Source organism: Bufo gargarizans, chromosome 8, assembly GCF_014858855.1.
Source record: "Bufo gargarizans isolate SCDJY-AF-19 chromosome 8, ASM1485885v1, whole genome shotgun sequence".
NCBI lineage: Eukaryota > Metazoa > Chordata > Amphibia > Anura > Bufonidae > Bufo > Bufo gargarizans.
In genome coordinates, this window is record NC_058087.1 from 24,708,156 (window position 1) to 24,732,272 (window position 24,117).

General features: G+C 46.1%; 1 protein-coding gene across 1 annotated transcript in view; it reads right to left on the reverse strand.

The window, feature by feature from the left end:
- Positions 1-11,266: 11,266 nt before the first annotated feature.
- LOC122944677 (histamine N-methyltransferase A-like) overlaps positions 11,267-24,117 on the reverse strand; it is a 40,141-nt gene continuing 27,290 nt past the window's right edge. Inside the window, exons 5-6 of the mRNA XM_044303213.1 lie at positions 12,012-12,105; positions 11,267-11,649 (exon numbers count right to left, since the gene is read on the reverse strand). Of these exons, the coding sequence (XP_044159148.1) occupies positions 11,405-11,649; positions 12,012-12,105 (339 nt within the window). The 3' untranslated portion in view covers positions 11,267-11,404. The remainder of the gene's footprint in view (positions 11,650-12,011; positions 12,106-24,117) is intronic.

Genomic DNA, 24,117 nt, shown 5'->3' on the forward strand with positions numbered 1-24,117 from the left:
GTGTGATAATGGGCGAAATCTCGTTGCAGCTCTGGGACTAGCCAATTTGACGCACATCCCTTGCTTGGCGCATGTGCTGAATTTGGTGGTGCAGAAGTTCATACACAACTACCCCGACATGTCAGAGCTGCTGCATAAAGTGCGGGCCGTCTGTTCGCGCTTCCGGCGTTCACATCCTGCTGCTGCTCGCCTGTCTGCGCAACAGCGTAACTTCGGCCTTCCCGCTCACCGCCTCATATGCGACGTGCCCACCAGGTGGAACTCCACCTTGCACATGCTGGACAGACTGTGCGAGCAGCAGCAGGCCATAGTGGAGTTTCAGCTGCAGCACGCACGGGTCAGTCGCACTACAGAACAGCACCACTTCACCACCAATGACTGGGCCTCCATGCGAGACCTGTGTGCCCTGTTGCGCTGTTTCGAGTACTCCACCAACATGGCCAGTGGCGATGACGCCGTTATCAGCGTTACAATACCACTTCTATGTCTCCTTGAGAAAACACTTAGGGCAATGATGGAAGAGGAGGTGGCCCAGGAGGAGGAGGAGGAGGAAGAGGGGTCATTTTTAGCACTTTCAGGCCAGTCTCTTCGAAGTGACTCAGAGGGAGGTTTTTGGCAACAGCAGAGGCCAGGTACAAATGTGGCCAGCCAGGGCCCACTACTGGAGGACGAGGATGAGGAGGAGGTGGAGGAGGATGAGGATGAAGCATGGTCACAGCTGGGTGGCACCCAACGCAGCTCGGGTCCATCACTGGTGCGTGGCTGGGGGGAAAGGCAGGACGATGACGATACGCCTCCCACAGAGGACAGCTTGTCCTTACCCCTGGGCAGCCTGGCACACATGAGCGACTACATGCTGCAGTGCCTGCGCAACGACAGCAGAGTTGCCCACATTTTAACCTGTGCGGACTACTGGGTTGCCACCCTGCTGGATCCACGCTACAAAGACAATGTGCCCACCATACTTCCTGCACTGGAGCGTGATAGGAAGATGCGCGAGTACAAGCGCACGTTGGTAGATGCGCTACTGAGAGCATTCCCAAATGTCACAGGGGAACAAGTGGAAGCCCAAGGCAGAGGAGGAGCAAGAGGTCGCCAATGCAGCTGTGTCAATGCCAGCTCCTCTGAGGGCAGGGTTAGCATGGCAGAGATGTGGAAAACTTTTGTCAACACGCCACAGCTAACTGCACCACCACCTGATACGCAACGTGTTAGCAGGAGGCAACATTTCACTAACATGTTGGAACAGTACGTGTGCACACCCCTCCACGTACTGACTGATGGTTCGGCCCCATTCAACTTCTGGGTCTCTAAATTGTCCACGTGGCCAGAGCTAGCCTTTTATGCCTTGGAGGTGCTGGCCTGCCCGGCGGCCAGCGTTTTGTCTGAACGTGTATTCAGCACGGCAGGGGGCGTCATTACAGACAAACGCAGCCGCCTGTCTACAGCCAATGTGGACAAGCTGACGTTCATAAAAATGAACCAGGCATGGATCCCACAGGACCTGTCCATCCCTTGTCCAGATTAGACATTAACTACCTCCCCTTAACCATATATTATTGGACTCCAGGGCACTTCCTCATTCAATCCTATTTTTATTTTAATTTTACCATTATATTGCGAGGCTACTCAAAGTTGAATGAACCTCTCCTCTGTCTGGGTGCCGGGGCCTAAATATATGCCAATGGACTGTTCCAATGTTGGGTGACGTGAAGCCTGATTCTCTGCTATGACATGCAGACTGATTCTCTGCTGACATGAAGCCAGATCCTCTGTTACGGGACCTCTCTCCTCTGCCTGGGTGCTGGGCCTAAACTTATGAAAATGGACTCTTACAGTCAGGGCTGTGGAGTCGGTAGATAAATGCTCCGACTCCGACTCCTCAGTTTTTTGTACTTCCGACTCCGACTCCCCGACTCCGACTCCTCTGTATTTAATATGCAAATGTATTTTATACATTCCTTGAAGGAAAGAAAGAAGTTCTTCTAAGCTCTTCTAGCACAGAGAGGTAGTTGGGCAGAAGCTGCTGCCTTCTCCTTTGTGTGCTGATCTTCTGCTGAAGACAGGGCAGTGGGAGGATCCAAGAAGGGACATTTATTTTAAAACATGATTTCCCTAGAAGAATCCCATAGTCATGTTTAAAGTTTAAGATAACATTCTGAGTTTACACGTTTTATAGCCTTAGCTGAATGACAGCAGTTTTTCCAATGGTTTACAGCAGGGATGTCAAACTCGTGGCCCTCCAGCTGTTGCAAAACTACAACTTCCATCATGCCTGGGCATACTACAGCTATCAGGGAATGATGGGAGTTGTAGTTTTGCAACATCTGGAGGGCCATGAGTTTGACATCCATGGTTTACAGCTTCAGTCTTGAACTATTGACCCTCCATTCCCTTCACTTATACAAGTGTCTCTAGTCCTGCAAAACACATATTTACTTAATCCCTTATCAGTGAGAGGCGAGGTAAACCATGGGCATTGTGTTCCCTGTAACATCAGAACACAACACAATGGAAAGTATATGTATTGCCACTCCTAATTGTGCATTGCGTGCCATATAGTGAAGCATATGAAAAGCATGCTTCTTCACATCACTGAACGCGTTTGTTTTGCGGTTACGTGAGGCACTGCATGCATTGGCCTTTATTCTTACAGTAGAGAAGTCATTAATTATAACTGTTTATGAATTCGGACATTTAAACTTGCTTTATTTTTTTATTCCAATTTAAATTTAGTAGGAGTCGGAGTCGGAGTCGGTTCATTTTTTGCCGACTCCGACTCCAGGTACCCAAAATTGACTCCGACTCCGACTCCTCGACTCTGACTCCGACTCCACAGCCCTGCTTACAGTGGTGGGTGACGTGAAGCCTCATTCTCTGCTATGACATGCAGACTGATTCTCTGCTGACATGAAGACAGATTCTCTGTTACGGGACCTCTCTCCTCTGCCTGGGTGCTGGGCCTAAATATCTGACAATGGACTGTTGCAGTGGAGGCTGACGTGAAGCCTCATTCTCTGCTATGACATGCAGACTGATTCTCTGCTGACATGAAGCCAGATTGTCTGTTACGGGACCTCTCTCCTCTGCCTGGGTGCTGGGCCTAAATATATGCCAATGGACTGTTGCAGTGGTGGCTGACGTGAAGCCTCATTCTCTGCTATGACATGCAGACTAATTCTCTGCTGACATGAAGCCAGATTGTCTGTTACGGGACCTCTCTCCTCTGCCTGGGTGCTGGGCCTAAACTTATGAAAATGGACTCTTACAGTGGTGGCTGACGTGAAGCCTGATTCTCTGCTATGACATGAAGACTGATTCTCTGCTGACATGAAGCCAGATCCTCTGTTACGGGACCTCTCTCCTCTGCCTGGGTGCTGGGCCTAAACTTATGAAAATGGACTCTTACAGTGGTGGGTGACGTGAAGCCTCATTCTCTGCTATGACATGCAGACTAATTCTCTGCTGACATGAAGCCAGATTGTCTGTTACGGGACCTCTCTCCTCTGCCTGGGTGCTGGGCCTAAATATATGCCAATGGACTGTTGCAGTGGTGGCTGACGTGAAGCCTCATTCTCTGCTATGACATGCAGACTGATTCTCTGCTGACATGAAGCCAGATTGTCTGTTACGGGACCTCTCTCCTCTGCCTGTGTGCTGGGCCTAAATATATGCCAATGGACTGTTGCAGTGGTGGCTGACGTGAAGCCTGATTCTCTGCTATGACATGCAGACTGATTCTCTGCTGACATGAAGCCAGATTGTCTGTTACGGGACCTCTCTCCTCTGCCTGGGTGCTGGGCCTAAATTTATGAAAATGGACTCTTACAGTGGTGGGTGACGTGAAGCCTGATTCTCTGCTATGATATGCAGACTGATTCTCTGCTGACATGAAGACAGATTCTCTGTTACGGGACCTCTCTCCTCTGCCTGGGTGCTGGGCCTAAATTTATGACAATGGACTGTTGCAGTGGTGGCTGACGTGAAGCCTGATTCTCTGCTATGACATGCAGACTGATTCTCTGCTGACATGAAGCCAGATTCTCTGTTACGGGACCTCTCTCCTCTGCCTGGGTGCTGGGCCTAAATTTATGACAATGGACTGTTGCAGTGGTGGCTGACGTGAAGCCTGATTCTCTGCTATGACATGCAGACTGATTCTCTGCTGACAAGAAGACAGATTCTCTGTTACGGGACCTCTCTCCTCTGCCTGGGTGCTGGGCCTAAATTTATGACAATGGACTGTTGCAGTGGTGGCTGACGTGAAGCCTGATTCTCTGCTATGACATGCAGACTGATTCTCTGCTGACAAGAAGACAGATTCTCTGTTACGGGACCTCTCTCCTCTGCCTGGGTGCCGGGGCCTAAATATCTGAGAATGGACTGTTCCAGTGGTGGGTGACGTGAAGCCAGATTCTCTGCTATGGGACCTCTGTCCAATTGATTTTGGTTAATTTTTATTTATTTAATTTTTATTTTAATTAATTTCCCTATCCAAATTTGTTTGCAGGAGATTTACCTACATGTTGCTGCCTTTTGCAGCCCTCTAGCCCTTTCCTGGGCTGTTTTACAGCCTTTTTAGTGCCGAAAAGTTCGGGTCCCCATTGACTTCAATGGGGTTCGGGTTCGGGACGAAGTTCGGATCGGGTTCGGATCCCGAACCCGAACATTTTCGGGAAGTTCGGCCGAACTTCTCGAACCCGAACATCCAGGTGTTCGCTCAACTCTAGTGACTAGTGAAGTGTGCAAGTGTCTCGAAAAAAACAATAGTGTCCTCCCACCACCCCAAAAATAAATTTGCAAAAGTTGGTGCACACGGTGTCCCCATAGCGGTACCTTTCATCTGCTGGTAAAAGGTACCGTTACACAGGAAGTAGTTGTGGGTAAGTATAAATCTCAATAAGCTTATGACAAAATTATTGTGTTCATGGAAGCACATGCTCTTAGTGTCCAGAAAGTATTTGACAGCTTTGATCCCTAATTCATGCTCGATATTGCTATATAGCGCTTCCACGTCCAGGCTAGCTAAGAATGCGGATGCCGATAGTGAGATGCTACTGATTCGGGTCTGCACATCAGTGGTGTCCTTTATGTATGAAGGCAATGATGTAACAAACGGTCTCAGTATAATGACAATTTTAAAAAGACATTGGAAAATACTCACCAGCGATGGAGAATTGAATACGGTATTATCACCATACCCCAGTGTCACATATAGAAGGGGACAGAACGTCAGGGACAAACTTGTCCATAGTTTTTTACCTACAAGAGAAATAAAAAGTGGAAACTGGTTAAAATCCAGCACTGTGGGCTCCTTCCCATGTGGCAATTGCACATTTTGTAAGTATATTCCGAGAATAAAGAAATTCAAGAACCCAGTTGATGGACGTGAATACACAATCAGAGATTTCTTCAATTGCCGCAGCAGTGGTATTATTTATGTGGCGTCGTGTACCTGCCCCAAATTATATGTAGAGAAAACTATACAGGAACTCAGACGGAGAATATCAGGGCATATCAGTGCCATCAACACAGAAAAGGACACCTCACTGTATAGACACATTACATATACCCACAGTGGTAACTTAGAAGTCCTAAAATTTGGGGGACTGGCTAAAATTAAATTGGGACCAAGAAGTGGCAATTTGGACCAGAAACTTCTATAGGAAGAAGCAAAATGGATCCACAGATTACAGACCCTTAGTCCAAAAGGCCTGAACGAGGGCTTTTCGTATACGGCCTTCATCTAACATGCCAACATTGCACTATTAAGAAAGTAACATAAACATATGATTGCATAAAAATTTACAATAAGGGATCATCATGGACCATTGCATATTTGTAAAAATTCACACCCACCAATTAAATCTACTGTTTCTATCAATCCCACTACTAGAGCAAAATCAGCCATATTTTCTCAGGGCAAGACGTATTCACTGGACAATTGCAATAAGTAATGTATACAAAAATTACTACACCAGAAAGAGACTTGGCCACCTAGGAAGTGTTAAAAAACTGAGGCGGTGCTTCAGAAAAGATCTGGACAGTATCAGACACTGCCAGGACCAAATCATTTGCATTTCTTCCCTCCCAAAATTCCAGAGAAGCATGTATGGCCTATAAGTCTCCTCACACTGATTAAGGTGCTCTCTCCCTAAGGAGAGTTAGTTCCCCCCTTGCTAGGATAAGTAATGTAATTCATGTACACAATGACTCCACCAGCAGAATAGTGAGTGCAGCTCTGGAGTATAATACAGGATGTAACTCAAGATCAGTACAGGATAAGTAATGTAATGTATGTACACAGTGACTGCACCAGCAGAGTAGTGAGTGCAGCTCTGGAGTATAATACAAGATGTGATTTTCCGGCAGGGCGGACTGGGAACTTAAAGTGGCCCCATGTTGGAGGTTGGTCCAAACTGACAGAAGATGGGACAACAGAAGTAGGCAGGGCTAGCAATACCATAGTGCTAAACAAAATACTGCCCCAGCAGTACCAGATACCACAGTACAGCACAACATACTGCCGCCCATGCTACAGTATGAAATCGTATCATCGTCCTGAGAAAGGCAATACAGTTGAATACAGGAGGGCACCTGCGGAACATAAATACCTGATGCTTCTACATTAATCAATGCTGAGAACATCAGATCTTTATATACCCGGCTGGCGGTCAATAGGAGTGCTTGGGTGGGTCGCTGTACATCGCCCACTGGGAAATTTCCCTGTAGGCTCTATGGTCAGTCCCATGTTCTAAGACTAACGAAAGAGTAAAGCTTCTAGAGTTTCTAACTAAGCATTGCAAAAAGCATATTTTAGTGTGACAATAGCAGTGTTCTGTATATTTTTCCAAATTACGCCATTTTTTCTCCAAAAACCTGTCGCAATTTTTCTACTGTTTATAATGAAAAAAAAGAGACATCAGAGGAGACATCAGATAGTCATACTCAATTTTTCAGAATGATTGAAGCACTGGCAATGTCCATCTATTCAAGTTTCATCCAATGTCAAAAGCAGGAGGGACAGCTGGAAGCTTTTAAAAAAGTTCAAACTTTACAAAAAGTTTTAAAAAGTAAAAAAAAAGAGTATAGAGCCAAGTTTATTGTTCTACTTAGTCACATTTATTATACATTATAGATTAATCAAAGCAGAATCGCAAACCTAAAATAAAAAGCCCTTACAAGAATTAACAAGACGAGTGGCGAGGAGCGAGGCACCATCCTTTGCAGGAGCACTTGACATGGCGGCGTGACCCAGGGACTGCTATCGCTGTTTATTCCTTTTAGCTTGTTAGCACAACCGGCCCATAATAACCGAGTGACTAATTGAGAAGATGGTGCAATATTTAAAATTAAGAACTATGGAAAACAGGACAGCCTTACCAGAGCTCATATTATTAGCATTGTGATTCTTAAGGTCAGCAGCACCTGGGTCTCAGGTCTCAAGGGGCTGGTTGTATTGTCTTCGTCTTAGGTAAGGTTGGTTCCTTAACTTGTACAAGACATTCACTAGGAATGTTGTTTTTCTTAGACTACTTTCACAATAGCGTTTTTACTGATCAGGCAGGGTTCAGCAAAAACGCTTCCGTTACTGATAATACAACCATCTGCATCTGTTATGAACTGATCCGGTTGTATTATGTTTAACATACCCAAGACGGATCCGTCACAAACTAAATTGAATTGCCATGACTCCCCATTGACTTGCCATGGGGGTCATGCCGGATCCGTCTTCCTCCGCATCCCACGACGGAAAGCAAACTACATGTATTTCTAGAGTGTAATAATATTACAGGATATAGCTACTAGAGAGGGATCGTTGATCCAGGGAATTATTCTGATTGCCTGATTGGAGTCGGGAAGGAATTTTTTATTCACCTAAAGTGAGGAAAATTGGCTTCTACCTCACAGTTTTCTTTTGCCTTCCTCTGGATCAACTTACAGGATGACAGGCCGAACTGGATGGACAAATGTCTTTTTTCGGCCTTATGTACTATGTTACTATGTTACATTTTGCGGTTTGCTCTCCTGTCTGGGAACGCAACTAAATGGAACGGAATGCATTTTGGAGTATTCTGTTCTGTTCAGTTCAGTTTTGTCCCCATTGACAATGAATGGGGACAAAACTGAAGCCCTATGACGGATCTCAATACCGGAAAACTAAAACGGTAGTGTGAAAGTAGCCTTAAAGGGGTTGTCCGGCCAAAACATGTGGCATGGAAAGGCGCTGCTGCATGGCAGACGGGGCAGCTGCCGATCTGACATCGAGAATGTAGAGGCGAGCATGCGTAGAGATGAGCAAATTGATTCTACAATAATGAAATTAATTTTGAATTTCCTAAAAACTTTGGTTGCAAGCAAATGTAAAACAATCCAATATGAACAGCTCAAAATGTTGCCTGCTATTTTACAGATCAGAAGGCTCTTCACTTCCTGGTCCCGAATCGACTTATCCGATCACTTGTGGTGGACCACCTTAGCCTGTGATTGACTTTTCCAGGTTTTGTGGTGCATTAAACTGGGACCAGGAATTGAAGAGCAGAAGGGACTGGAGCTTGGTGAGATCAATATGGCCTTTATTTTTAAGCCAGTGGGAACAAAAAACTAAAAATTAATACAACAAACAATCCTTTAGTAGGACACATGCACAAAACTAGGTGTTGGACCCATCTTTGTGACTCTTGCCTATTGAAAAGAGTCCTGTTGCCGATTGTGTGTGTCTAGTGCCCCATATATTTAAACAGAGGGCTGGTTATGCTTGTATATGGCGCTCTGCATTGGATGTGTATGAGACATACGGAAGGGGCATTGAGTAAATTATGGAGGGAGAGATTGTAGGTTTTGCCCTTGACCCCCCAAAAATATGAGGAAAAAGCATAGACTATGGAGAGGTGTAGAGAACCCCCAAGCCTTCCCACCATGATCTTGAATTCCACTACATTAACAGTCCCCATAATAGCAAAAAGGATGACCCCCAATCTTTTTAAACATTGCATTTAAAAACAGTAAAAAGGAGTCAAGATTTAGAGAATTTTTGCAATCACTGAGACCAGTTGCATGGACGCGAAACCAACCTCGCCACTGTGTTTTGGAGGGGGCTGTTTGCCAGCCTCCTGCCCTGGGATTATGGTCCCTTAAGTTATTGGGTCTTAAGGCACTTGGGACTGAGCCCTCTGTCCCTGGATTGTATCCTTTGCCTTACTTGCTTGGATTTTACTATTCCCATGGTGAGAACAATGGATGAAGCACATGGTGAGAACAATAGATAGCGGCCATTTTAACTCACAGACCACTGCTTGACCCTCAACACGGAGCCTTGTCCCGTTATTGGGGGGATTCCCTGTACGCTGTTAGAGACTGATTGCCAGGAGTGTAAGCTGATTGTATACTTTTCCTGTTCGTCTGCTAGCAGCTATTCGCAAGGTTCCAGTTTGGAGTGCTATTTTGTATCCAGTTCGGGAGTTTGGTGTTCTGCAGTAGCTGTGCCTGTCTCTCAGAAAGGGGCATATTGCCTAAACGGATTTTAACCCCTTGTCTGCTGAAACGATCCATTACAATTGGTGGCAAGCAGCGGGATCGTTCCTACAGCCAGAAGGACAGCTACAGGAGACACCATTTATTTTGATTTTACAACTTAAGGGCAACGCATGTCTCAGTACAGTGACCCTAAAAGCACCAGGATGGAACCAGCAGTGGAGTACAGATACTCTGTTGAGGAATTTGACCATATGATGTGGTTGCGGCTGAACCTCTTCGGACCCAATCCAGCTGAGAAATCCGTGAAGTTCGTGAGGAGTCTAGTGTTCAAGACCCTACTATACCGGGCAGAAGGTGACGGTCAGCTGCCACGTTGGGTGGACCTCCATCGGAAGTTACAGTTGCGAGACAGAGGGAGCCCAGTCTCCATTCCCCAGCGGCAGTGTGAAGTGCAGGGAGAGGAGAGCAGCGTCCTCCCTCCCCAGCGGCAGGCTGAGTTACAGGGGGCAGAGGTAGTTGTTCCTGCCCCTCAGCAGCAGAGTGATATGCCGGGAAGGCAGTGTGAAATGCAGGGAGAGGAGAGCAACGTCCTCCCTCCCCAGCGGCAGGCTGAGTTACAGGGGGCAGAGGTAGTTGTTCCTGCCCCCCCAGCAGCAGCATGATTTTTTGGGAATTGGGAGCCCAGTCTCCATTCCCCAGCGGCCGTGTGATGTACAGGGAATTGGGAGCCCAGTCTCCATTCCCCAGCGGCAGGCGGAGTTACAGGGGGCAGAGACAGTCGGTCCTGTCCCCCAGCGGCAGAGTGTCCTACAGGGAATAGAGAGCCCAGTCTCCTTTCCCCAGCAGCAGGACACTGTATTGGGAGCGGAGTTGGTCGGTCGCCCTCCCCAGCGGCTGGAAGTATATATGGGAGAGGAGCTCGTTACCTCCTCTCCCCAGCGGCAGCTTAACACACCAGGGGGAGACAGTAAGCCCCACAACAGTGCAGATGGGACCATGGTCTCTGCACTTACAGCACAGGGGGTAGGGACAGTCGGTCCTGTCCCCCAGCAACAGGGCTGTTTAGCCAAAGGGGAGACGGTCGGTTTCCCCCTCCAACAACCAAACTCCAACCAAGCTTCTTCCATGGTAGCGCTGGTACCAGGGCAGAGTACCACTGATCCCTGCCCACAAAGCAACCTTCACTCCAAGCCAGGGAGCAACTCAGAGACCGGGAGTACCAGCTACCAATATAACCTTGGGGGATTCACTGGACAAAGACAGGCTACTAAATTCAACAGGTCCAGTATTTGGTTGTGGGTGGCCTGCCAGACTAACTTAGGTACCGACCGGCGTGAGGTCAGGTATCTGGTTAGTCTTCCCTGGGGGGGGGGAGATGTGTGGCAAAACCAACCTTGCCACGGTGTTTTGGAGGGGGCTGTTTGCCAGCCTCCTGCCCTGGGATTATGGTCCCTTAAGTTATTGGGTCTTAAGGCACTTGGGACTGAGCCCTCTGTCCCTGGATTGCATCCTTTTCCTTACTTGCTTGGATTTTACTATTCCCATGGTGAGAACAATGGATGAAGCACATGGTGAGAACAATAGATAGCGGCCATTTTAACTCACAGACCACTGCTTGACCCTCAACACGGAGCCTTGTCTCGTTATTGGGGGGATTCCCTGTATGCTGTTAGAGACTGATTGCCAGGAGTGTAAGCTGATTGTATGCTTTTCCTGTTCATCTGCTAGCAGCTATTCGCGAGGTTTCAGTTTGGAGTGCTATTTTGTATCCAGTTCGGGAGTTTGGTGTTCTGCAGTAGCTGTGCCTGTCTCTCAGAAAGGGGCATATCGCCTAAACGGATTTTAACCCCTTGTCTGCTGAAACGGTCCGTTTACAGCGCCCATTGTTCCTCATATCTATCCACTCCCCACCACTATAGCACTAAGATTACCATTTAAAATGATCTTTCCATTTTTTGTTAAAATCACACGTCAACGTGAGAAAATCCAACATGAAGTCCCCGTTCCTGTTCCCATTGATAAAGCATTCTGTGATGTTAATATAAGATGGCAGCTCATAACTCTGATACTTTGTGCCCTCTGATCTCAGCACGTCTGCAATGTCGTCCGCTGAGATGCACTGGTCCTTTTCTGGTCCGTACTTCTTCCATATAATAGAAGATCCGCTATTTCCTGATGGGAAGAAAGAAAAGTTGGATGGAACTTGAGGAAGGGATATAACTTGACAATGACGTGATATAAAACCAGGCCCGATCAGTAGGATCTGCTTAAATAGAAACTCTAAGTGGCCATCACTTGACAGTCCCTCCTTCAGATCTTTAGAAATGAATCGGCTGTCACATGGCAGTCACTCCTTTCTGTACTGATATCTGTGGATCATCCTCCTGTTTTGAACTAGCTATCTCAATTCTGGCTGTCCAGTAATGAAGCCTGGGAGTCGTGCCCAAATGATCCATCTTCAATATGGCCAGATCATATGGGACCTTATACTGAGACAAGACCTAGATAATCTGCTAATAGGCTCTTTACATTACCGGATACAAGTATTATAAGGAGTTTTCCAATCAATGTCAATAGGCTCCTGAAGAAGGTCAGTGTTGCTGGCACATCTTCTACGAAGTACAGCATCTGGAAGCATAAAGAACAATAGACATCTATGCCGAGGACATATTTCCACTTGTATACTCTTCATGTAGATGCCGTTATCTTCTTTTGTGTATTATATTTTGCTACTGTTGTGTATTTATGGACCTGTTGAAATAAATGCACCTCAAGTATGTAGGTGGGCATGAGGTTTCAAAACAGCTGTCACTTCTCCTGACATTTCTGTTTTTAGTAACTACTTGCATTTCCCTTGCACTAACAATTCTGGAGCATCTATTCTTATGACTCTGTGGTGTGCCATTCCTTTATTATCCCTGCTAGAAGTTATGAATTGCTAGCAGTTTGCAATGTAGGTCCAGCTGGGTGTTACCAGTTGGGGGTGTGGGTGTCCCTGCACAGTCGGACACTGGCATAACTAATTGGATAGTTTCAGACTGTACTGGGACACCCCCCCAACTGGTAACACCCATCTGGACCATCATTGCAAACTGATAGCAATTCATAACTTCTTGCAGGAATAATAAAGGAATCGCACAACATAGAGTCATAAGAATAGATGCTCCAGAATTGTCATTGCATGGGAAATGTGAGTAGTTACTAAAACTGACATGTCAAGAGAAAAATAAATAAAAACTTTCATGTGTAGTACCACAGATTGGGCACTACCATACCTACACCGTGCTACTGTCCCGAATGGCTAACCAATAATGTCATCTGTGTATTTATTCCAGGTCTTCCTATATTGTACTTTAATAATATTGCTATGTAACGTATGTATTTGTATTACATCTAATCATGTAATGTGCCTGTCTCACCAGCAGGTGGCAGTGTATCTGGCAAAGAGATCTTTAAATAGAATGGAACTTACTATTCCATTCTCCCTACATCCCCCTTCCCCCATGTTGGGCAGAAGTGGGCTAGTCCTGCTTCCAAGGGAGTGGTTGCAGAAAGGTACAGTTAGTTGAGTCAAGAGTTGGAACCAGGCGAGTCAAGTCATGGAACAGTGAGGGAAATGCCCCCCCCCCCCCCCCTGCATCAGGGGTCTCCCAAGGGAAACAGCTCATAGAGCACCCTGACTCCTTACAGATACAGAGCATTACGAGGGGGTCAATAGCCAAAGGTATCCCCCTCAAAAGATACCAGAACTGTCATAGAGTCCAGCTACCAGAACGAAGCCAGTCTAGCACAGCAAAGAAAGAGAAAGTAAGGTATCTAAGTTTGACTGCCATTTTACCCCAAAACCTGTTGGAGCCAAGAGAGAAACCAAATTGTCTGTATGCAAGTTTATTCAAGTGAAGTTGTTGAACTTTTACAAAGTTTGGACTCTTACTCCACCAACTATCATTACATAGTACATAACATAAGGCCGAAAAAAGACATTTGTCCATCCAGTTCGGCCTGTCATCCTGCAAGTTGATCCAGAGGAAGGCAAAAAAACCCTGTGAGGTAGAAGCCAATTTTCCTCACTTTAGGGGAATAATAATTCCTTCCCGACTCCAATCAGGAATCAGAATAAATCCCTGGATTAACAATCTTTCTCTAGTAGCTATAGCCTGTAATATTATTACACTCCAGAAATACGTCCAGGCCCCTCTTGAATTCCTTTATTGTACTCACCATCACCACCTCCTCAGGCAGAGAGTTCCATAGTCTCACTGCGATTACCGTAAATAATCTTCTTCTATGTTTGTGTACAAACCTTCTTTCCTCCATACGCAGAGGATGTCCCCTCGTCACAGTCACCTGTCCTGGGGATAAATAGATGATGGGAGAGATCTCTGTACTGACCCCTGATATATTTATACATATTAATTAGATCTCCTCTCAGTCATCTTTTTTCTAAAGTGAATAACCCTAATTTTGATAATCTTTCAGGGTACTGTAGTTGCCCCATTCCAGTTATTACTTTAGTTGCCCTCCTCTGGACCCTCTCCAGCTCTGCTATGTCTGCTTTGTTCACAGGAGCCCAGAACTGTACACAGTACTCCATGTGTGGTCCGACTAGCGATTTGTAAAGTGGTAGGACTATGTTCTCATCACGGGCATCTATGGCCCTTCTGATGCAACCCATTATCTTATTGGACTTGGCAGCAGCTGCCTGACACTGGTTTTTGCAGCTTAGTTTGCTGTTTATTAAAATTCCTAGATCTTTTTCCATGTCAGTGTTACCGAGTGTTTTACCATTTAATAAGTACGGGTGACTTGCATTATTCCTTCCCATGTGCATAACTTTACATTTGTCAGTGTTAAACCTCATCTGCCACTTATCTGCCCAAGCCTCCAATCTATCCAGATCCCTCTGTAGTAGTATACTGTCCTCATCAGTGTAAATTACTTTACACAGTTTAGTGTCATCTGAGAAAATTGATATTTTACTGTGCAAGCCTTCTACAAGATCATTAATAAATATATTGAAGAGAATAGGGCCCAATACTGACCCCTGAGGTACCCCACTAGTGACAGTGACCCCTCCAGTACTGACCCCTGAGGTACTCCGCTAGTGACAGTGACCCAATCTGAGTGTGTACCGTTAATAACCACCCTCTGTTTTCTTTCACTGAGCCAGTTACTTACCCACATACAGACGTTTTCTCCCAGTCCGAGCATTCTCATTTTATATACTAACCTTTTATGTGGTGCAGTGTCAAATGCTTTGGAGAAGTCCAGATACACGACATCCATTGATTCAACGCTGTCAAGTCTAGAACTTACCTCCTCATAGAAACTGATTAAATTTGTTTGACATGACCGATCCCTCACGAAGCCATGCTGATATGGCGTTATTTGCTTATTTCTGTTAAGATGCTCTAACATAGCATTTCTCAGAAAACCTTCAAACAGTTTATCCACAACAGATGTTAAACTTACCGGCCTATAGTTTCCAGGCTCTGGTTTTGGACCCTTTTTGAATATTGGCACCACATTTGCCATGCGCCAATCGTGTGGGACATTCCCTGTCAGTATAGAGTCTGCAAATATCAGAAATAAGGGTCTGGTTATGACATTACTTAATTCCCTTAGGATACGGGAGTGTATGCCATCCGGTCCTGGCGATTTGTCTATTTTAATCTTTTTAAGTCGCTGTTGCACTTCTTCCTGGGTCAGACAGGACAATAGACATTACTGCATGTCATCTGACAGTTTATTTTCCTCAGTGAATACATTGGAGAAAAAAATATTTAACAGCTTTGCTTTCTCCTCGTCGCTCTCTGCGACTCCCCCCTCATTACTCTTTATCGGGCCAACACCTTCAGATTTATACTTTTTAACATTTATATAATTGAAGAACATTTTAGGGTTAGTTTTACTCTCTTTGGCAATTAATCTCTCGGTCTCTAGTTTGGCCGCTTTTATTTGTTTTTTACATGTTCTATTTTTTTCCTTATAGTTTTTCAGGGCTTCCGTGCCTCCCTCCTGTTTTAGTGTTTTATATGCTTTCTTTTTGTCATTTATTGCTTTCTTTACAGCTCTGTTTATCCACATTGGTTTCTTTTTGTTCCTTAACTTTTTATTCCCATACGGTATGTACCTCTCACAATGAGATTTTAGGATGCTTTTAAAGATATCCCAGTTTGTGGCTGTATTTTTATTTGTGAGGACTTTATCCCATTTAGGGCACTTAAAACTTGTGGGTATCCAGTTTGGGCCTTTGTCAAAACAGAAGGAAGGAGAAGAAAGACCACCAAGACTACCAGTAAGGGCGAGAAGCATGACAGACGCAAGAATATGGCTATCCCATATATAGCTGGGGTGTTTGAGAAACTCAAAATGATTTTTAATAAACATCACATTCCTGTTTGCTTTAAACCCAGCAACACACTGAGGCAACAACTGGTTCACCCCAAAGACCCAACGCCTAAACACAAGATGGACAACATTGTGTACACAGTCCAGTGCAATGAGGAATGCTCAGAACTGTATATTGGCGAAACAAAACAACAACTACATAAGCGTATGGCCCAGCATAGAAGAGCCAAAACCTCTGGTCAAGATTCAGCCGTGTACTTACATCTAAAAGGAACAGGTCACACCTTTGAAGACAGTCAAGTACTTGTTTTGGATAAGGAGGCCGATTGGTACAAACGAGGTGTGAAGGAGGCAATCTACGTAAAAATGGAGAAGCCAAGCTTGAATAGAGGTGGGGGGGGGGGGGGTTAGACATCTATTGTCTGCCACGTATAATGCTGTCTTGACACCTTTTTATGGGAAGTCTTTATCACCTACTGACTCCAATTAGGATAATGGAATCAACACCTTTGACCCAATGCTGGGTCTAATTACCAGATGTGGATTCAGTTACATATTTATTCCCAGAATTTTTTTGTACAGTCACTCAGAATTGAGAAAGCTCGTTGGAAGAACGAGTGAAACGTTTTCAAGAAATCTACAGTACGTCCAGTTGCCTTGATTTATTCTTTACAGATATTTATCCCATTTAGTTAGGCCTATAGCCTCTCTTAGTTGGATAAATTTAGCTTTTTTGAAGTTTGGTATTTTTGTTCCTCCCTGTAGAAACGCTCTTTTGAATGATAATTGGAAGGTTATTACTTTGTGGTCACTATTTCCCAGGTGTCCCCCGACCTGCACGTCTGTTGTTCTGTCAGGCCTATTGGTTAATACTAAGTGCAGTATGGCCGTCCCTCTAGTCGGGTCCTGAACCAGTTGGGAGAGGTAATTGTCTTTGTTTATTGCCAAGAACCTGTTTCCTTTATGAAATATACAAGTTTCAGTTTCCCAGTCTATATCTGGGTAGTTGAAGTCCCCCATAATAACCACCTCATTATGATTTGCCACCTCGTCTATCTTGTTTAGTAGTAGATTTTCTGTGGACTCTGGTATATTAGGTGGTTTATAGTAAACTCCTATTAGTAATTTATTATTGTTTTTAGCGCCATGTATCTCTACCCACAGTGACTCCACATGTTCATGTCCCTCACTTATATCTTCACGGAATGTGGGCTTTAGACAAGAGTTTACATAAAGGCAGACCCCTCCCTCTCTCCGGTTTTGACAATCCTTTCTAAACAGACTGTAACCTTGTACATTAACCTCCCAGTCATAGCTATCATCCAGCCGTGTCTCAGTTATTCCCACTATGTCATAGTCCTCCTCACACATCACTAATTCCAGTTCACCAGTTTTATTAGTCAGGCTTCTGGCATTAGTATACATACTTTCTCCCCTTTATTGCTATGGATCCTAATTATGGGGGGCAACAGTATCCAGGTAGGAGCACAGTTACACACACACAACTAATAAGGCCACATCACCACTCAGCATTTCTAAAAACCTGGGACATGATCGACACCAACCTCCAATAACCTGAGTAAATGATGAGGGAGGTACTAGAAGCCCAAATAAAATAACCAAAACAAACTGGCAACTCCATCTTGCCCCCAGCCGATGAACGCCAGCTCAGAGTCACCAACTGATGGGTGCCTAATGCTTCGATTTCTGTTCACCGATGAGAGTCCAGCCCCACCCGTGGGGGCCCTCCCATTCTCAACGACCACCATATCCACCAACTTCTAGGACCTCCCACCTTCAACGACGCGCAACTTTACCCACTTAAACTTGCTCGTTCCTCCATATTCTCAGGGCTATCTCAATACCACCCTGAATTCCCAAAGCCTATAAATCAATACCAACCGCGTTGAAGTGCACCCCATCAGCCCTCCAAAATTTGCCCACTCCTCCTTCCAGCACTGCATGCCGAACGGCAACCGCTCCGTTCCTAGATACAAATCTGCCGACCACCCTATTGACCTTAATGCGGGTCTTATTCAGCCTGTCCACTGACCTTGCACCCCTCCAAGTCTGCCTTGGCACAATGTCCAACCACACCGTAACCATGTTCGGAAACAAAGCCCATAACCTCAAGAGATCAAATTTGATGTCTCTAATTAACTCCCTGAACGGCCGAGCCCCAAGTTCATTCCCCCAACGTGTAACACCAAAACGTCTGTGGGGCGATCTAAACGCACAAACCTATGTACCTCCTGTAACACCCCGCCTCAAAGCATACCTCTCATCCCGATCCACTGCAAAAGTGGATCGGGGGGGCGAAACCCAATTGCCGCCCGTCTGGTCTGACTTTTGCTCTTATTGCCCCCAAAAACACGAACGAGTGTCCCATTATCCACACCAAGGCCGCCTGCGAACCTGCAAATAAACAAAACAATAGCAATATTACCCAAAAACCCTTCAGAACCAACTCACAATCTACCCAACCTCACATAAAAGCAGAATCTAATAGATTCCCAACACCCTATTTTCTTTATCACCTCCTTGCTCAACCCCAAACGCGCCGCTTCCATCTCCGCCCGCAATACTAAAAGAATGCCCTGTATATCCCTCAGAATCAACCCCCAATACTGCCAAGCATCTTTTGAAAATAGCTATGAATTGAAACCGAGACAGGAATGATCCATCCTCGTGCCGCAAGAAGGGCCCAGTCCCGGTACCACTCTCTCCTCCATAATCCCGCAAGCACCTAATCGGACAAAGAATACATCCCAGAACCTCAAACAAAGTCACCTGCCTTCCTCTGCTCTCACAGTCCGTTTTAGATTTGCGAATGCATATCTCCACTCTATCCTCATATAAATCCACCTCCTCCGTCCGCAAACCCCCTGCCCTAGTGACACTGCTACTTACCAACTCCCCCAACCGAAAAGCTCACAAAAACGCTAACAAAAATGCGGCTTTAAATAATCTAACCTCTATTGCAACCTACAAACTGACCCCAATTTAGCACCAATATCTATTAACAACTTAAACGACACCGGCCTTCTAACATCTTCAGCCTGTTTATCTCTTCTCCACCCCCTTAACACTTGCTGAACCAGAAACGTTTTTGTAACATCCATAATACCCCATAAACGAAAACCAAACGCTAAGCCCGCCACGCACCTATTTAACTGTGCCACTGACCATCCTGCTTCCCTGATGTGACCGAAAAATGACAACGCCATTTCCTTGTCCATCTCCTGTTTCCCTAATAGAGATGTCGCAAACATAAAATTTTCCGTTTGCGAATGGCGAGCGCAAATTTTTGCAAATGTTCGCAAACGGTCGAACCGCCATTGACTTTAATAGGCAGGCGAATTTTTAAACCCACAGGGACTCTTTCTGGCCACAGTAGTGATGGAAAAGTTGTTTCAAGGGGACTAACACCTGGACTGTGGCATGCCGGAGGGGGATCCATTGCAAAACTCCCATAGAAAACTACATAGTTGACGCAGAGTTGGGTTTTAATCCATAAAGGGCATAAATCACCTAACAATCCAATTATTTTTTTTGAATAACGTGGTTTAAAACATCCAGTGTGTGTATACGGTCAGGTATGATGTTGTATCGATCAGGTAGTGTAAGGGTTACGCCCGCTTCACAGACATTGACAGACCAAACTCTCCTTTTAATGCACCGCAAACAGTCCATTTGCCCAACCGCAAACTCCACATTTGCACAAGGTTGGATATCAAGCTAGCCATGTCCCGTTGATGTCATTGAAGGTTTCTTCCTCCACCCAGCCACATACAACACCAAGGGTCCCCGAAAGGTGAATTGAATTGATTTTTCGAACGGGGAGATGTTTAAAAAAACGCTGGCTCCCTCCCCTTTGTTTGAATCCACGGTCACTGCGTCTGCGCCGTGCAATTTACTGTCACACCCGATATGAGTGGTATTTTCTGTAGTTCTCTTCTCATCAGTTTAATCCCTGTTACGTCCCATATCAGGGATTGCCTTTTGTGAAAAAAAATTTAGGCCGGTTACCTTCGACTGCCTTCACAGTGACAGACCAAACTCTGATACACAAAACTGAATTGATTTTAGGAACCGGGAGATGGAAAAAGCAGCTTGGTCGGTCCTCTTACTCCCAAGTTGGGGCACTGCGCGTGCACGGAGCAATGTGCTGTGACACCCTATATGAGTGGTGTCTTAACTAGTACTATTCCTATCAGTTTAATCCCTGTTACGTCCCCTATCCGGGGACGTGTGTCGAATTGATTAACCATTGTCGAATTAACGAACCATTACGACATCCTGGAATAATTTAGTTCTGAGCTCTGTACTTGCTTTGTATTGGAATTGATGGGGATTTTTTAAATTGTCGGCATTATTTCTAATAAACTATTAAGAGACTTTATTATGATTTTTTTTTTATGTATTAAAAACCCATACAACAAAAAAAAAAGAAGAAAATTTATGTTTTTTTCTATGAAAAATTATCCAGCCGATCGCTTTTAGTCTGATCACAATGAAGCAACAGCCTTATCATCTGGGGTATGGCAACATTGCCAACACACTCATAGAGGTTATGATCGCTTCATTGTGATACGCAAGCCCATTCACCACAACAAGGTAACGATCACGAAGGGAATTGACACATGTATGTGCCTTTTTTTTGTTTTGTTTTTACAGCCATAGTGCAGCACCAGAGGCCAGAAAAATTAGGCATGTACACATGCCTGAAAAATCAGGTATTGTTGCAGCCGCAATTTCTGGCTGGAATTGATGTTTCCCAGGCAGAAAGGTGACTAAAACATTGCGGCTTGAACCCTAGTTGGTGGCGGAGAATTCATGAAAGTCATCCGGTATGCAGACATTAAATGCAGCAGCGTAGGAACCATTTTGAGGCCAAGGCATGTTATCAGGCCTTTTGTTAGTCAAGCGTATCCCCCACTGTCAGTCCCTTCGGGATCCATGCCTCATTCATCTTAATGAAGGTGAGGTAATCACTTTTTTGACTGAGGCGACTTCTTTTGTCAGTGACAATACCTCCTGCTGCACTGAAGGTCCTTTCTGACAGGACACTTGAAGCGGGGCAGGCCAGAAGTTCTATCGCAAACTGGGATAGCTCAGGCCACAGGTCAAGCCTTCACACCCAGTAGTCAAGGGGTTCATCGCTCCTCAGAGTGTCGATATCTGCAGTTAAGGCGAGGTAGTCTGCTACCTGTCGGTCGAGTCGTTCTCTAAGGCTGAATCCCGAAGGGCTGTGGCGATGTGTAGGACTGAAAAAGCTCTGCATGTCCTCCATCAACAACACATCTGTAAAGCGTCCTGTCCTTGCCGCCGTGGTCGTGGTAGGAGGAGGATTACTTTCACCTCTTCCCCAGTTAGATTCCCGTTGTGCTGTGACATCCCCCTTATAAGCTGTGTAAAGCATATTTTTTAGTTTGGTTTTCAACTGCTGCATCCTTTCTGACTTTCGTTAATTTGGTAACATTTCCGCCACTTTCTGCTTATACCGGGGGTCTAGTAGCGTGACCATCCAGTATAGGTCGTTCTCCTTCATCCTTTTTATACGAGGGTCCCTCAACATACATGACAGCATGAAAGACCCCATTTGCACAAGGTTGGATGCCGAGCTACTCATTTCCCGTTCCTCCTCCTCACTGATGTCATTGACTGTTCTTCCCCCCAGCCACGTACAAGATCACGGGTCCCAGATAGGTGACAACAACGAGCACCCTGGGATGCCTGCTGATGTTGGTCTTCATCCTCCTCAAAGCCACATTCCTCCTCTGACTCCTGTTCCTCATACTCCTCTTGCAGCGTTGCCGCAGGTCCGGCAAGCGATGATGACAAGGCTGTTTCTGGTGGTGATGGTGACCAGAACTCTTCCTCTTCACGCTCATCTACAGCCTGATCCAGCACTCTTCGCAGAGCATGCTCCAGGAAGAAAACAAATAGAATGAGGTCGCTGATGGTGCCTTCGGTGCGACTGACTAGGTTTGTCACCTCCTGAAAAGGACGCATGAGCCTACAGGCATTGCGCATGAGCGTCCAGTAACGTGGCAAAAAAATTCCTAGCTCCGCAGAGGCTGTCCTAGCACCCCGGTCATACAAATACTCATTGAAGGCTTTTTCTTGTTGGAGCAGGCGGTCGAACATTAGGAGTGTTGAATTACAACGTGTCGGGCTGTCGCAAAATCAAGCGCCTCACTGGCATGTTGTTTCGGTGCTGAATGTCTGAAAAGTGCGCCATGGCCGTGTAGGAACGCCTGAAATGGCCAAACACCTTCCTGGTCTGCTTGAGGACATCCTGTAAGCCTGGGCGTTGTACAATGAGATTCAACACATGTGCCATGCACGGCACATGTGACAACTTGCCCAAATTCAATGCCGCCAACAAATTGCTTCCATTGTCACATACCACTTTGCCGATCTCCAGTTGGTGTGGGGTCAGCCACTGATCCACCTGTGTGTTCAGGGCAGGACAGGAGTGCTGGTCCGGTGTAGCTCTCTGCTTTCAGGCAAGTCAACCCCAAGACAGCGTGACACTGTCGTATCCGGGATGTGGAATAGTCCCTGGGGAGCTGGGGGGATTCAGTTGATGTGCAGCCAGACGCCGCTGCAGAAGAGGACTCAGACGAGGAGGTTATGGAAGAGGATGGAGTAGGAGGAGTAGAGGAGGTGGCAGTAGGCCTGCCTGCAAGTCGTGCCGGTGTCACCAACTCTGCTGCAGAGCCACGCATTCCATGCTTGGCAGCCGTCAGCAGGTTGACCCAATGCACAGTGTAGGTGATATACCTGCCCTGACCGTGCTTTGTAGACCAGGTATCAGTGGTCAGATGGACCCTTGCCCCAACACTGTATGCCAGAGATGCCATGACTTCCTTTTCAATCACTGAGTAGAGGTTTGGGATTGCCTTTTTTGAAAAAAAAATTAGTCCGGGTATCTTCCACTGTGGTGTCCCAATAGCGACACATTTTTTGAAGGCCACAGACTCCACCAGCTGGTATGGTAAAAGCTGGTGGGCTAAGAGTTCCGTCAAGCCAGCTGTCAGACGCTGGGAAAGGGGGTGACTCTGTGACATTGGCTTCTTACTCTCAAACATTTCCTTTACAGACACCTGACTGTGGGCAGATGAGATGGAACTGCTCAAGGTGAGAGGCGGAGTGGCGGGTGGTTGAGAGGGGGCAAGGAGGACAGCAGTGGTTGACGTGGCTGAAGATGCTGGACCAGGAGGAGGATGGTGGCTTTGAGTTTGTGTGCTGCTTGTACTCATGTGTTGATCTTATTGGCATTTGTGATGTGAGATCATGTGCCTTCGCAAAGCAGTTGTACCGAGGTGGGTGTTGGACTTCCCACGACTCAGTTTCTTTTGGCACAGGTTGCAAATGGCATCGCTGTTGTCAGAGGCAGACACACAAAAAAAATGCCACACTGCTGAGCTTTGCAATGACGGCATTCTGTTGGTGGCAACAGCATGCGTTGATTGGCGTGCTGTCTGGCTGACCCCGGGTGCTGATACATGCTGTCTAACTGTGCCACTAGCTCCTTACGACGACCTCCCCCTGCTTCCAACTCGTCCCCTCCTTCTCTCTGTCTCCCCTTCTGAACTTTCCCCCTCTTCTTCTTCTCTTTGAGCAGGCACCCACGTGGCATCCACGGACACATCGTCATCATCAACCGCTTCACTTGTATCTGACACCTCAGCAAAGGAAGCAGCAGCGGGTACAACATCATCATCATCACACTGTACGTCCATGTGTGTAATGCTGCCTGACTGAGACATATCCCTGTTATCTACATCCTCTGGCAATAATGGTTGCGCATCACTAATTTCATCCAACTGATGTGTAAATAACTCCTCTGAGGGATCAAGTGAAGCGGCTGTGGTGGTAGTGGTGGTGGTGGCGGCGGGCGGGAGAGTGGTAACTTGAGAGCAGGTGACCAAAGCTGAGCTGGAGGAGGATGGTGTGTCAAGGTTCTTAGCGGAAGCTGTTGAAGATTGGGTGTCCTGTGTAAACCAGTCAACTATTTTCTCCGAATTTTTTGGGTTGAGGGTACGCGGCCTCTGAACACTGGGCATTATTCCAGGGCCAGTGGAAATCACAGCACCACGACCACGACGGCCCCTGTGGGGTGGGGTGCCTCTGCCTGTCATTTTTTTTAGATAAGTGGTACTATGGGTGCAAGGTACTGTGCCACCCTATATAAGTGGTGGGCAGTGGGCACAGTACAGTCTGTGTGGGCCTGACATACACTGGCTTGCAACTGGGATTATATCACAGAAAAATATTAAA